Source organism: Phyllostomus discolor, chromosome 13, assembly GCF_004126475.2.
Source record: "Phyllostomus discolor isolate MPI-MPIP mPhyDis1 chromosome 13, mPhyDis1.pri.v3, whole genome shotgun sequence".
Classification (NCBI taxonomy): Eukaryota; Metazoa; Chordata; class Mammalia; order Chiroptera; family Phyllostomidae; genus Phyllostomus; species Phyllostomus discolor.
In genome coordinates, this window is record NC_040915.2 from 73,788,313 (window position 1) to 73,803,935 (window position 15,623).

The 15,623-nt window shown below is 40.9% G+C and overlaps 1 protein-coding gene across 2 annotated transcripts in view; it reads right to left on the minus strand.

Annotated features, from left to right (window-relative positions):
* GLB1L2 (galactosidase beta 1 like 2) overlaps positions 1-15,623 on the minus strand; it is a 51,826-nt gene that overhangs the window by 17,524 nt on the left and 18,679 nt on the right. For both annotated transcript variants that reach the window (XM_028528437.2, XM_036014799.1), the window contains one exon: positions 2,798-2,890. In XM_028528437.2, the coding sequence (XP_028384238.1) occupies positions 2,798-2,890 (93 nt within the window). The remainder of the gene's footprint in view (positions 1-2,797; positions 2,891-15,623) is intronic.

The window sequence follows — 15,623 nt, forward strand, 5'->3', positions numbered from 1 at the left end:
CTATGGGGGGAAATGAGAATCGTCAAAGCCCATCATTCCTCGAAGCTCCCGCTGGCTCACAGCTGCAAATGAGGCAGCAATTAAAGAGGAAGAAATTCAAACATAGCCTTTATTTCTCTGCCAAAAACAGAGAAACCCACCCTGTCTGTGTGCACCATGTTCGACAAGGCTCCTATCTGCAGTAAGTCCGGCCGCACAGTGGCAGGGCCGTCTGGCTCTGGCAAGGTGCCCCGTCTGGCTACTGTGCTGTTCCTAGGCACAACCCCCCAGAGGCCAGCTCAGCAAGGCCAGCTGCCATACTGTCACCTGGCAAGAGACCACAAAGACCCAAGAGTGGGTCAGGGTCTCAGGGACAGCCCACTCCTCCCCCTTTGCCCTCACCAGAACAAGCAGCCTGTCTCTTCCACACACCCAGCACAGAGGGTCCTGGTCGCCGCCACACCACAGTCATGCATCCGTGGTGCAGGGCACGTGCCCAGTAGAATGGTAAGCGCTTTTTGAAGGTTGTAAATTGAATGATGAAGAAGTGAAAGGAACACACACTGTTCAGGGGTAATAACCAGTTTTTGCTCGAAACACCCACTAACACTGTGAAGCCTTCACAGTATCAGGGCCTTCTGCCAAGCACTTTCCCTACACAGACTGCCCCCCACAGTCTCATCACCAGCTCTGAGCAGCACAGGTGTGAGCCTCAGAGAAGTCAGACAAAGTGCCGCAGGCTCAGAGCTGATGAGCAAGTACAGACTAAACCCGGAGTCTGCCTGTCTTTAAACACTCTGGTCTAGGCTCTAGGCAACTTGGGATCAGAAAGCCCAGCCAGGGGGATCTGCCTATCATTTTGCTGCAGACATTATACAAGACTGCTTATTCCAGCCCGATCCTTTTGGAAACAGGGGAGGCAGAAAGGCAACCCAATGGGTGAATAAAGCTCGTGTCTGACCCCAGATCCTGGTAGGAAGGAGCAGAGGAGCCTCATTCTCAGGACAGCAGGAGCTGCAGGAGTGCAGTCCACTAGGCAAGGTAAGATTTTTGTCAAACCCTGAAAAGCCCCCACCTTCCAACTCTCCAGCCAGCCAGTCACTCAGTGACATTTCACAAACTTTGCTTAGGTTCCCGCCACATGTGTGCAGCATCATGGGGGTTGGGAGGCTGAAAGCATGGACAGCGACTGTCTTTTATGGCTATAACAGTCCCCCACAACCTTCCATGGGCACTGAGTGACCGCTCCCAGGGCACCAGCCATCTGCCAAGCGCAGGTCAGGACCTCGTGCCTGTCATCCCATTGCTTCCACGGCAGCCTCAGAGAAAGGCATTCTTTTCCCCACTGTGCACACAACACAATAAAGCTCAGAAAGGGAAGGTGACTTGCCCAAGGTCCTCTATGCCAATGGGGTCCCCATGCCCACAATGCCCCAGGAAAACCTGCATGGCAGCTCAGGAAGCACCCTCCCAAGACTGCCAGGATATCAGGCTGGGCTGCCGCTTCTCTCTGCCCACCTATCTCATGCGGGGGTGCCTCTCCCAGGTACCAGGAAGATAGAACTGAGCAGGAGAGATCCCTAAGTGGCTGCCCTCTCCTCTCCTGCCCTCACTGGAGCTCTGCTCCTCTACAGCTCAGTAATTCAGTAACCACCAGCTAGAGATGCCCCAGCACCCAGAGACAGGCAGAAGGAAGAGATGAAGCAGGAGTCCCCCCATCCTGAACCCCAGCTGGGACCTTGCCAGCCAATTCACACACAGAGAGGAAGCTGGAGGCACAGTCTAATGAGGCAGGGGCTAGACCTGACCATCAGCACTGAACACTTCCCTTTCCAGGGAAGGACTGCCACTCTTCCTAGAGTCAGCCTTGCTCCCTATGCTGAAAGCATTCTGCATGTGAAGATGGGTGGGGAAGAATGAATGAGAACCTACAAGCTGATGTGCTCAAGCCTTGGTCTACCTGTCTGCAGGGACTAAAGTACTTTCCAGATGGAAAATGAATCTGCCTGTGATGGCAAAACAGATGCTGTCCAGGATACCAAGAGCCAAGGCCAGGGCAGTCTTAATCTGATTGATTCAGAGGCCACTTAACATTTCCTTAGCTCACACTGTGGCCAAGCCTTCTAAGGACTCTAAAACCAATGCTGATGACTCCACCAAAGTCTTGCTGACTGACCAGTCTGCTTCAAGCAGTGCTGAGCCATGTGACCTCACACACAACACAATTCAGCTAGGCCAATCACTTCATTAGTTCTACTCCACAGAAGAGGAAATGGAGGTTTAGAAACATTAAGGCATTTTTCAAGGTCTCAGCTACTAAGGGACAGAAACCAGAGTTGAATATTCACCCATTCCTCTAGCCCTGCCCTGCCCCACTCTTGAGCAGCCACCTATGAAATCAGTGGTTCGCCACCCCACCCACACACTGAAATCAGATGTTGGAGTGCCAGACCGGCCCAGGGATTTTCTACAATTCTAGATGAAGCCAACGTGCCCGCAATGCTTCAGATGCTGGAACAAGAGCTGTCCCTCCAGGAGGACATGTCTAACCATCGCCACTCAGGTGAGCCAATTCCTTTATTCGCAGGCCCTGCAATGCTATGGAGGCACTGCCAGCCCCAGTCAGTCTCAGCCAGTACAGGGGAATAAGTGGCAGCCCTACTGAAATGAATGTATGGAGAAAGAACTCACTCACTAATGAAAGGCACTGAGAGATGTGGCGTCAGTATGAGAAGAGTGGCGGTCCTCCTGTGACACCGTAGCCCATGCTGCATTCTGGAGGGAGGACTGTAAAGAAATGTGTCGAGCTGGCACTTACTTTCTTGATGTAAGGCATGTAGGCAGGGTCTTTGTTGTAGGAGCCATACTCATTCTCCACCTGCATAGCAATGATGGGTCCTCCATGCTTGTACTGGGGAAACACGAGACACAATCAGACGCCAAGTCTGTACGGGGACTGTGCTGCCTACTTTTACTGTACTTATCACCAGTTAGTAGCAAAACACCCCATTTGCCAGCAAAAGTCTCAAAAGGTTTATTGTGTAACAGAGTGAGGTGAGTAAGACAGTGGGAAGGTCCAGGACCGTGTTCCCCTGTGGAAGCATCATGTAAACAAAGCACACTGACCAGAACACCTCTGTGGGAGCTCTGGAAGCCTGCCAAATGTTTAAGCAAAGAAACGCCTGATCCAGAAAAAGACATTTGAAATGGTATGGAATCACGTGGCGGTTTGCCTGCCCTTGCCCTGTCTCCCTCGTGTAGTGCAGCAGTCAGAAGAACAAATCCCAATCCTCAGTTCCCTTCCTCAAGATGAAAGAAACAAAATGGAACTCATTCACAATGTTCTGGGCTGTCTGTGGGCTGTCCAGTGGGCTAGGAGAGGTCTCATCAGACTTGGGGCTAAAGCAGGAAATGCTATCAAAGTCTGGACCTCAGGATGTGTCTTTCTTTAGAAACTGTTTCTAGAGATTCACAGCGGAGCCTCAGTACTTGTTAGCTCGTCCCCATGAGTGGCAAGTAAGGGTCGGGTGAGGAAGCATTTTCTCTTGTGGGGCAGCACCGTCACTCATACAAGTTCTACAAGTGCACTGAGCAGCGAGCAAGTGCTGAGTCTGGAAACACATTTTTCGGGTCAGAATGCGACAAGTACAGGTTTTACGAGTTCTGAAACTGACCAGTACCAAAGGTGTGACTGTCTTTTGTTCCTTTGAATGGGCCATGTTTCCCCTTCTTATACGTCTTGTGTTTTTCTGTTGTTGTTGAAAATGAGGCATTTGAATAAACAGCCCCGCTCCCAGTCTTTGCAGATTTGAGGGGACCACCTTCACTATATTTAACAGGCTCCTAAGCCTTGAAATCAGTGTGGATGAGGGTTTTAATATCTTCTCAGATGGTTTCTGGGCATCTGTCCTGTCTGGATTCTATGTGGGGTGTATGAGTGTGTTTATTGCACCAGCTGCTTTTACATGTCTTAATTTCCTAGGGTCTCACCCCAGCTTCTTGTGGCCTTAAATGTCCTATCATATTCCTCTGCCTTCACACCCCTGCTCCCAGGCACCCCTAAGTCTGCAGTCCCCCAGCAGTTCTCACATGCTGCAACCCACCACAGTCCTTAAAAAAACACATGTGCTGGGCTTACTGGACAAAAGTCTTTACACAACTGTCATAAATATGCTCAAGGAGCTAGAGAACATTGTGGACACAGAAATAAGGAGAAAAATATATGAACAAAATGAGAGTATTCATAATGAGACAGAAGCAATAAAGAACTAAACAACTTCTGAAGCTAAAAAATACAATACTGAAATTAAAAAATTCACCATAGGAGTTCAACATCAGATTCAAACCAGTAGAACCAAGAATGGGAAAACTTGAAGATGAGTATTTTAAATGAGTGAGTATGAGAAGGAAAGGAAAAAAGAATGAAGGAAAGTGAATGGAGCCTCGGGGACTAATGCAACATCAGTAGGCAGACTGCTATGCTCATTGTCTTCTCCCCAGAAGGAGGAGAAATAGAGGGGGATAGAGATTTGAAGTAACAATAGCTGAAAATCTTCCAAACCTAAGGATGCATAGATACACAAATTCAAGAACCTTCGATGACTGTTAAGTAGCACTAACCCAGAGACCCACACCACAGCACACCACAATCAAATTGTCAAAGGAAAAGGTGGAAAGAGATTCTTGAAAAAAACAAGAGAAAAGCAACTTGATATGTACAAAGGATCCCCAGTGAAACCATCAGTGGCTATCTCATCAGACACCTTGCAGGGCAAAGGCAGTGGAAGGATATATTCAAAGTTCTCAAGGGGAAAAAAACTGAGAGTTCTGTAGGCAACAAAACTGTGCTTCCAAAATGAGGGAGAAATGAAGACATTCTCAGACAAATAAAAGTGAAAGTATTTTATTACCTCTAGACTTGCCTTGCAAGAAACGCAACATGAGGTCTCTCAAACTGAAATAGAAGGACACTAGACAGTAACTTGAAGCCATATGAAAATATAAAGTTCTATGGTAGAAGTAAATATGTGAAAGATGTAAAAGCCAATATTATTAAAATTTTAGTTTATAACTGCAATTCATATTTATTTATGGGAGTTTAAAGACAAATGCATAAGAATAATTACAAATCTGTAATAGTGGGCACACTATGGAAAGACTTACTCTGTGACATCAGTTAACAAAAAGGGGCAGAGCTCTAAAGGAGCAGAGTTTTTGTTTGTGATTAAGTTAAACTGGTATAAACATAAGACAGAATGTCATAAATTCTAGACACAGTACACGTCTACCAATGGGAACCACAAGGAAAATATCTATAGAATATACACAAAAGGAAACAAAAGGGAAATTAAAACTTGTCATTACAAATAGTTAATTAAATACAAAAAAAGGGTCAGCAATGGAGATGAGGAAGAAAAAGCTATAAGACATACAGAAAACAAATAACAAAATGGCAAAAGAAAGTGCTCACCTATCAGAGATTACTTTAAATGTAAATGGATTAAGTTCCCCAACCAAAAGACATAGATTTGTAGAATTAATAAGAAACTGTATTCAACTATATGCTGTCTACAAGACACTCACTTTAGATCTAAAGACACACATAAGTTGAAAGTGAAAGGATGAAAAAAGATATTCTGTGTAAGTAGTAACCAAAAGAGAGCAGGGAGACTTTAGGTCAAAGACTGTTAAAAAGAGACAACACAAGGTATTATATACATACATATGTAGTTATATAATTATAAAAATAACACAAGGGTCAATGTAAAAGATATAATGATTCTAAAACTATATGCACCAAACACCAGAGCTTCAGAGTATATAAAGCAAATATTAATAGAATCGAAGGGGAAAGAAGACAGCTATAGAATAATAGCAGGAGACTTCAACACCCCATTGTCAATAACAGGTCACTGACAGAAGATTCATGAGGAAATACAGGACTTGAATAACATATAGATCAACTGGACCAAAAACAAACATATAAAACACTCCAGCCAACAACAGCACAACACACATTTTTTTCAACTGACAGGGTGTATTCTCCAAGATAGGTCATATGTTGGGCCACAACACAAATTTTAATAAATTTTAAAAGACTGAAATCAGAAAAAAAGTGTATTTTCTAATTACTATATAATGGAACTAGATCCCAAAAGGAGGAAGAAAACTAAAAGAATCACAGATGTGTGGAAACTAAACAACACACTCCTAAACACCAGTAGCTCAATGAAGAAATCATAAAAAAATTTAAAAATATCTTGAGACAAATGACAATGTAAAGACAACAAAACACACATGGGGTGCAGAGAAAGTAGTGCTAAGAGGGAAGGTTGTAACTGTAAACATATAAAAAAACAATGGTTTCAAGTTAACAACCTAACTTTTCACCTTAAGGAAGTTGAAAAAGAGAAACAAATTAAACTCAAAAGTACCAAAAGAGTAAGATAATACAAATCAGGGTAGAGATTAAAATAAAGAAAACAAAAAAGAAAAATCAACAAAACCAAGAGCTGGTTCTTTGAAAAGATCAACAACATTGACAAATCTTTAGTTAGATTAACTAAGATTCAAATAACTAAAAATCAGAAAAAACAGATGTTATTGCCAATTTTATAAGGATAAGTAGAATTATAAGAAAAGAATATGAACAATGGTACACCAAAATATTGGATAACCTAGATGAAACAGACAAATTCTAGAAACATACAACATGCTCAAACTGAATCATGAAGAATAAAAAACCTCCTGGCTGGCGTAGCTCAGTGGATTGAGCACGGGCTGCGAATCAAAATGTCGCAGGTTCGATTCCCAGTCAGGGTACATGCCTGGGTTGCAGGCCATGACCCCCAGCAACTGCACATTGATGTTTCTCTCTCTCTATCTCCCTCCCTTCCCTCTCTAAAAAGAAATAAATAAAATCTTTAACAAAGAAATACTCCTCCCTTTAAAAAAAAAGAATAAAAAATCTTAATAGATTTATAATGATTATAGAGATTTACACTGATGCTTCTCAAACTCTTCCAAAAAAAAATCTGAAAAACAGGGAATACTTCCAATTTATTCTGTGAGGGCAGTATTAACTAAAACCAGAAAAGACCCTTCAAGAAAAGAAGAAAACTATGGACCAATATCCCTCATTAATACATATGCAAAAGTCTTCAACAAAATACTAGCAAACCAAACTCAACAGCATGTTAAAAAGATTATGTACCATGAGCAATGCAAGGCTGGTTCAACAAAAACCAATGAAGCACATCCTATTAACAAAGTGAAGGGGAAAAAAACACACACAATCATCTCAACTGATGTAAATAAGGCATTTGACAAAACTCAACAACTTTCATAATAAAAAACATACAACAAATTAGAAATACATAAAACTATCTCATTATAATAAAGGCTATAAATGAAAATCCTGAGGCTGGAAGATAGCGGCGAGGTAGGTGGGAGCAGAGCCCACTTTCCCCTGGGCATGGGTGGAACACCTAGCCAGCCTTCTGAGGAACACAGTGAACAGCCAACGGAATCCCAGCATATATGAAGGTTGGAGGTCAAAACTGTAGAGGACATTGAAAAATCAGACAGTAAGGAAAGTGCTTTGGGACAATAAGGTTTCTGGGTCCAGTGCAGGGATCAGGCCTGCTACAGCACCGGGCCCAGTGTGTACTGGGTCTGCTGCAGGATTCTTGGGAGACAGCCAGGTCAAGGGAAGCTCCCTTCCCTGCCAAACGGAGGTTTGAGCAGCACCAGGATGGACCTGGATGCTTGAAGTCACTGCAGGGGAGGGGGGAGGATACGGACGAAGTGGCAAACATACAGGGGTAGTGTGCACTGTGGACACTGGCTCAGAAGAGTGGGCCATGACAGACCCTGACCCAGATAGTCTGTGGTCTGGTTGGAAAGTTGGGCTGTGTGAGAGGCCAGACGCTTATTAAGAGTGCTAGGCTTGAGCAGGAGGATTTTATTCAAAAAAGGCTCTTGGACACTGTTTAGGGAACGCTCCCACAGTGGACACCCTGACTGGCCTGGCCATGCCCCCGCCCCCACCCCCACTGAGTTAGGGGCCAGGGCAGCACCCCACCACTGCATGACCAGCTGGCTCGCTAAGAGGAAGGAGGAGGCACCCCCCACAGAGAAGAGCAGCAGGGCTCAGGGAATTAGCAGTCCCCAGAAACACTTAACTTAGTGGGGGAGCTGAACTACTCCAAAGAGACTTTTGAGAGTGTCTAGCACCTAGGACAGCAAACAGAGAGAAGGTGGTGTGTGAGCTTCCCCTAACTAGTGCACCTCAAGGATGGCACAACTGGTGGATAGAAGGTGCTGGCCTGGTGCAGACGGGGCAGTGGTGGCCTGGCAGTGAATGGAGCACTTGGGCTGGAGACTGGGCAACCGTGAAGATTTCAGCCCAGATCTGGACCCCATCCTCGAAAACCTACAGGAAGGGAGAAAAGCAAAGCCCAACCCCCCTCAGCCTGTGGCATCCAGGAAGACCAGTAGAACTTGCTTGGCTGGTTTAGTCAGCAGGAGGCTTTCTTCTCCCCACGTGAGATAATGAGACCTAGAGCTGTGAAAGGTTCAGAGACAGGCCCAAAGTGGGAGCACAAGGCTAACCCCAACAACTCAGAAACTGAAACAAATTCCACTTTGCTATTCCAGAGAACTTGCATGTTATTGTTTATTTGCATTATTATTTTTTCATTATTTTTATTTCTTTTATTTTATTAGTACTTTTATTTTCTTATTTCCCTTCTTTCGGTTTAGTTTTCTTCATTTTATTTGTTTGTTTGACCAGTTTTCCTTGTTCTTTCTTTCATAGTATACTTTAATTTTCCTTCTTTCACTTTACTTGTATTCCAATATCACACTACTCTAGGTCGTGTACTTCCTATTCTTGTTATTCAGATCATATAATTCCTGTCATATCACTGTTGTTCCAGTATTATTGTAAATAATTGTTGTTCCACATAATTGTAAATAGTACACAGCACCCCTCCCTGATCTTAGCCCATCTCACTGTCTTCTGGAACTTTATTACTGTTGTGGTTAACTATTCTCTGTCACACTATGCCTATTTTTTGTCCTTTACTCTATCTCATCATCTGATCTCCCACAAGCTCTCCATTTTCTGGATTCAACTCATAAGCCTTCTCCCTTCTAAAAAGAGTCTTATCTCTTTTCTACTCTTTCTAAAAAATGGCTAGTTGGGTGAAGTATCATGGTTAGCACTATACTTATCCAAAGGATCTCCTATCTCTTCTCAATGTGTTGGTACTTTAAATCCCATAGAACACACTCCTGCTGTCTTAAACCATTTTGCCTTCCCCCTCCAAGTGATCACATAAAAGAGAAGGTGGGAGCTGTAAACACCAATATACCTGCTGGAAGAGAAAAACCACCAACAAAGGTACCCCAAACAGATAAGAAAGAAAGATGGCAGAGGCTTGAGTGAAAACCACATTAACCACCAACCAGGACCAATATGGAATTACAACTAAATGGTAGAGAGATTATCCAGAACAAACAACTGAACAACAGAAAGAGAGAAACCTCATAACCTCAGACAGACAGGAAAAACAGTTTCCACACAACCTGTCCACACCTGCACAACAGCATACAACATATGGTAGGTGGAGTGACCCTCAATCAGCCAGCTGGAGGGAAGGATCCACCAAAGAAAGACCCAAAAACAATCAAAACCCAAATACATCCAGAGTGCCAACATAAATGGCATCCCAAGAGCGGCAAGTTCAGGAGATCAAGGAGACTGCACCACTGAATCTCACAGGTTTCCTACCATAGAAGATCATACCACAAACTCAGAAGGTCAGAACAGATCAATTTAAGAAGCATAAGCTAACAAGAAGAGTCTCACAAACAATGGGAAGACAAAGAAACAAACCCCAAATGAAAGGAAAGGAGGAAGCCTCATAAAGAATTTTAAATAAAACAGAGGCAAGTTAACCATCAGACACTGAGTTCAAAACAATGGTTATAAGGAATCCCAATGAGCTCACTGAGAATTACCAAAAACTACAGGGAAACTACGATGAACTCATTGCAAATGACATCAACATGAAAAGGGAAATACAAGCTATCAGCAAGGGCCAAGAAGAACTGAAGAATACAATTTCTGAACTGAGGAACAAAGTAGAAGGAATCAAAACCAGGCTAGATGAAGCAAAGGATTGAATCAGCAAGCTGAAGGAAGGACAAGGAAGAAAAAAACTCCCAGAAAGACCAAGAAAAGGAAAAAGACTCAGAAAGACCAAAGTGAGACTGAACCAAAGTTCAGTGAACTGCAGAACAACATGAAATGTAATAATATCCATATAATAGGAATACCAGAAGGAGAAGAAGAAGAGCAACAGATAGAAAACCTGTTTGAAAAAGTAATGATGGAAAACTCCCTAATTTGATGAGAGAAAAAGTCACTCAAATGTAGGAAATACAGAGTCCCAATCAAGAGGAACCCAAGGATGCCCACTTCAAGACACATCATAGTTAAAGTGGCAAAATACCAAGACAAAAAGAGAATCTTAAAAGCAGCAAGGGAGAAACAGGAAGTAACATACAAGGGAGCCCTGATAATAGCAGCAGCGGGCTTCTCAATGGAAACACTCCAAGCCAGAAGGGAATGTCAAGAAATATTCCAAATAATGAACAGCAGAGGCCTGCAACCAAGACCACTCTATTCACCAAGGCTCTCAATTAAAATGGAAGGTAAAATAAGTAATTTCCCAGACAAAATAAAGCTCAAAGAATACACCTCCACCAAACCAGCTCTACAAGACATGCTAAAGGGACCGCATTAAGGAAAAGAAGGAAGAGAGAGAGGAACACAGGTACAAAAATGACAATGAATAAGTACCTATCAACAATAATCTTAAATGTAAATGGATTAAATGCTCCAATCATAAAACATAGAATAGCTGAATGGATAAGAAAGCATGAACCACACATATGCTGCCTACAAGAGATCCAACTCAGAACAAAAGACCTACACAGGCTGAAAGTGAAAGGTGGGGGGAAAAATTCCAAACTAATAGACTGGAAAAAAACCAGGGTAGCAATACTCATATTAGACAAAATAGACTTCAAAACAAGGGCCATAAAAAGTGACCATAAAAAGGTCACTACATAATACTCAAGGGAAGAACTGATCAAGAAGACATAAGCATTGTAAATATATATGCATCCAACATAGGAGCACCCATATATATAAGGAAAATCTTGGAGGACTTCAAGAAAGATATTGACAGCAACACAATTATAGTACAGGATTTTAACACACCACTGTCAAAAATGGACAGATCTTCCAAACAAAATATCAACAAAGATATTGTGACACTGAACAATGCCCTAGATCAAATGAACTTCAACTGATATATATAGAACCTTTCATCCCAAAGAAGCAAAATACACATTCTTTTCAAATGCACATGGAACATTTTCAAAGATAGACCACATGATAGGACACAAAACAAGCCTCAACAAAATCAAGAGAACTGAAATTATACCAAGCATTTCCTCTGACTACAAGGGACTGAAACTAGAAACCAATTTCAGGATAAAACTAAAAAACACTCAAACTCATGGAGATTGAATAGCACGCTATTGAACAATGAATGGGTTAAGAATGAGATCAAGGAAAAAATCAAAAAGTTTCTAGAAACAAATGAAAATGAACTCACAACAATCCAAAACTTATGGGACACAGTGAAGGCAGTCCTGAGAGGGAAGTTCATAGTGATACAGGCCTACCTAAAAAACATAGAAACATTTCAAACAAACAACCTAACCCTATACCTATAAGAATTGGAGGAACAACAACAAAGACAGCCCAGAGGAAGTAGAAGGAAAAAAACCATATCAGAGCAGAATTAAATGGCATAGAGACTAAAAGCACATTCTAAGGATCAATAAATCCAGAAGCTGGTTCCTTGAAAAGATAAATAAAATCAACAAGCCTTTAAGCAGACTCATCAAGAAAAAAGAGAGAGGACCAAAATAAACACAATCAGAAATGAAAGAGGAGAGATTACAACTGATACCATAGAAATACAAAGGATTGTAAGAAATTGCTACAAAGAACTGTATGCCAAGAAACTTGAAAACCTAGATGAAATGGACAAATTTCTAGAAAAATATAATCTTCTAAAACTCAGTGAAGAAGAAGCAGAAAGCCTGAATAGACCAATAACAACAGATGCAATTGAAGCTGTAATCAAAAAACTCCCAACACACAAAAGCCCTGGACTGGATGGTTTCACAGGTGAATTTTACAAACCATTTAAGGAAGAGCTAACCCCTATCCTTCACAGAATATTCCAAAAAATCCAAGAAGATGAAAGACTCCCAAACTTTTTTTATGAAGCCAACATCATCCTAATCCCAAAACCAGATAAAGACACAACAAAGAAAGAAAACTACAGGCCAATAAGGCTGATGAACATAGATGCTAAAATCCTCAACAATATATTGACAAACCATATCTAGCAATACATTAAAAAGATCATACACCATGATCAGCTAGGGTTCATCCCAGGGATGCAAGGATGGTACAATAGTCGCAAATCAATAAATGTAATACATCACATAAAAAAAAGGAAAGACAAAAATCACATGATTACATAAATAGATGCAGAAAAAGCATTTGATAAGGTACAGCACCCATTTATGATAAAAACACTCAGCAAAGTGAGAATAGAGGGAGCATTCCTCAACATAATAAAGGCCATATACAAGAGACCTACAGTCAACATCATGCTCAATGGGCAAAAACTAAAAGTTTTCTCACTAAGATCAGGAGCAAGACAAGGATGTCCACTTTCACCAGTCCTATTCAACATAATATTAGAAGCCACAGCAATCAGACAAGAAAACAAAATAAACAATAAACATACAAATTAGAAAGGAGGAAGTAAAACTTGTCATTGTTTGTAGATGACATGACAATGTACCTAGAAAATCCTGTAGACTCAACCAAAAAACTACTTGACCTAATAAGTGAATTTCCTAAAACAGCGGGATACAAATATTCAGAAATCAAAGGCATTTTTGTATCCCACCAAAGAAATATCAGAAACAGAAATTAGGAAAAATCCCATTTGATATAGCAACAAGAAAACTAAAGCACCTAGGAATAAACCTAACCAAGGAGGTAAAAGACCTGTACTCAGAAAACTATACAACACTGAAGAAAGAAATTAAGGAAGTCACAAATAAATGGAAACATGTACCATGATCATAGATTGGAAGAATTAACATCATCAAAATGGCCATATTACCCAAAGTGATTTATAGATTCAATGCAATCCCTGATAAAGTACCAATGACATATTTCACAGATATAGAACAAACATTTCAGAAATTTATATGGAATCATAAATGACCTCGAATAGTTACAGCAATTTTGAGAAAGAAGAACAAAGCAGGAGTGATCACAATACCTAATATCAAACTGTATTACAAGGCCACTGTAATCAAAACAGCCTGGTACTAGCATAAGCTCAGACACACAGACCAATGGAACAGAATAGAGAGTCCAGAAATAAACCCAAATCTCTATGGTCAATTAATATTTGACAAAAGGGACAGAAGCATAAACTGGAGTAAAAATAGCCTTGTTAACAAATGATGTTGGGAGATCTGGACAGCTACATGCAAAAAAATGAAACTCGATTACCAACTTAATGCCATACACAAAAGTAAATTCAAGGTGGATAAAAGACTTAAATATAAGTCACAACACCATAAAACTCCTAGAGGGAAACTTTCAGATATTTCATGCAACAATATTTTCACCAATATGTCCCCTAGAGCAAGGGACATAAAGGAAAAAATAAAAAAATGGGATCTCACCAAAATAAAAAGCTTCTGTATGTCTAAAGAAAACAGCATTAAAATGAAAAGAGAGCCAACTCTATGGGAAAACATATTTGCCAATGATACCTTGAACAACAGTTTGATCTCTAAAATAGATAAAGAACTCACATGACTCTACTCCAGGAAGACAAACAACTCAACTAAAAAATGCGTAAAGGACATGAACAGACACTTCTCCAAAGAGGACACACAGAGGTCCCAGAGATATATGAAAGGATGTTCAGCATCACTAGCCATCAGACAGATGCAAATTAAAACCACCATAAGATACCACTTCACACCAGTCAGAATGGCCATCATAAATAAATCAACAAACAAGTGCTAATGAAGATGTAGAGAGAATGGAACCCTAGTACACTGTTGGTGGGAATGCAGACCAGTAAAGCCACTGTGGAAAAGGGTATGGAATTTACTCAGGCATGACATGTAAACCAATGGGCGAAAAGACAGACATGAAAACTGATGGGCATAAAGACAGATGTGTAAACCAACGGGACAGAATAGAGGTCGACCTAAAGTCTCAAATGTATGGTTGAAGGATTTCTGACATTGGTGACAAGATCATCTTTTCAACAAATGGTAGTTGGGAAAACTGGATATCCACACACAAAAATAAAGCTGGACCATTCCTTATACCATATGTAAAAATTAACTCATAGTATATCATAAACCTAACCATAAGAGCTAACACTATAAAACTCACAGAAACACTGTGACATTGGATTTGGCAATAATTTCCTGGACATGGCAACTAAAAAAGATTTGTTAAAGTCAATAAAAATGTAAAATTTTTATGCATTAAAGGACACAATCAATCAGAGTAAAAAGGCAACCCTTGAAATGGGAGAAAGTATGTGCAGATCACCTACCTGATACAAGATTGATATCCACCATATATAAAGAACTACTGTAACTCAACAACAAAAAAACTCAATTAAAAACTGAGCAAAGTATTTGAAGATATTTTTCTAAAGAATACAAATGGCTAGTAAGCACATCAAAAAATACTCCATACCATTAATCATTAGGGAATTCAAATCAAAACAGCCATGTGGAATCACCTTATATCCATTAGAGTGGCTTTTTATCAAATAAACAGAAAACAAGTGTGAGCCAGGATGCCAAAGAATCAGATTGCCCATGAGAATATAAAACAAAGCAGCTGTGAAAGACACAGCAGTTCCTTAAAAAAATTAACATAGACCAACCATATAGCCAAGAAATACCACTTCTGAGTGTGTACCCCCAAAAAGTGGGAACAGGGACTGGGACAGATATTTGCACACCAACATTCATAGCAGCATTACTGACATGCTGCCAAAGAACCTAAATGCCCATTTGAGCATGACTGGATAAACGAAATGTGGTATATACATACAATTAAAAATTAGTCGGCCTTCTTTAACAAAAGAAATTCTGACACATGCAATAACACAGATAAATCTTGAAGACATTATACTGACAAAAGGACAAATGCTGTATAATACTATTTATCTGAGGTCCTGAGAGTAGTCAAATTCATCAAGACGCAAAGTAAAATGGAAGTCACCACGGTCTGTGGAGAGGGGACATAACGTGCTGGCGGTTCACAGGGACAGGGTTTCAGCTTGGTGAGATGGAAAAGTTCTGGAAATAAGTGGCTGGTGATGACCACACAACAATGTGAAGGTGCTTAATGCCAGAGCTGTACACTTAAGAGTGATTAAAGTGGTTAAACTTATATTTTACCAGAGTAAAACAAAAAAATAGTTATGTTA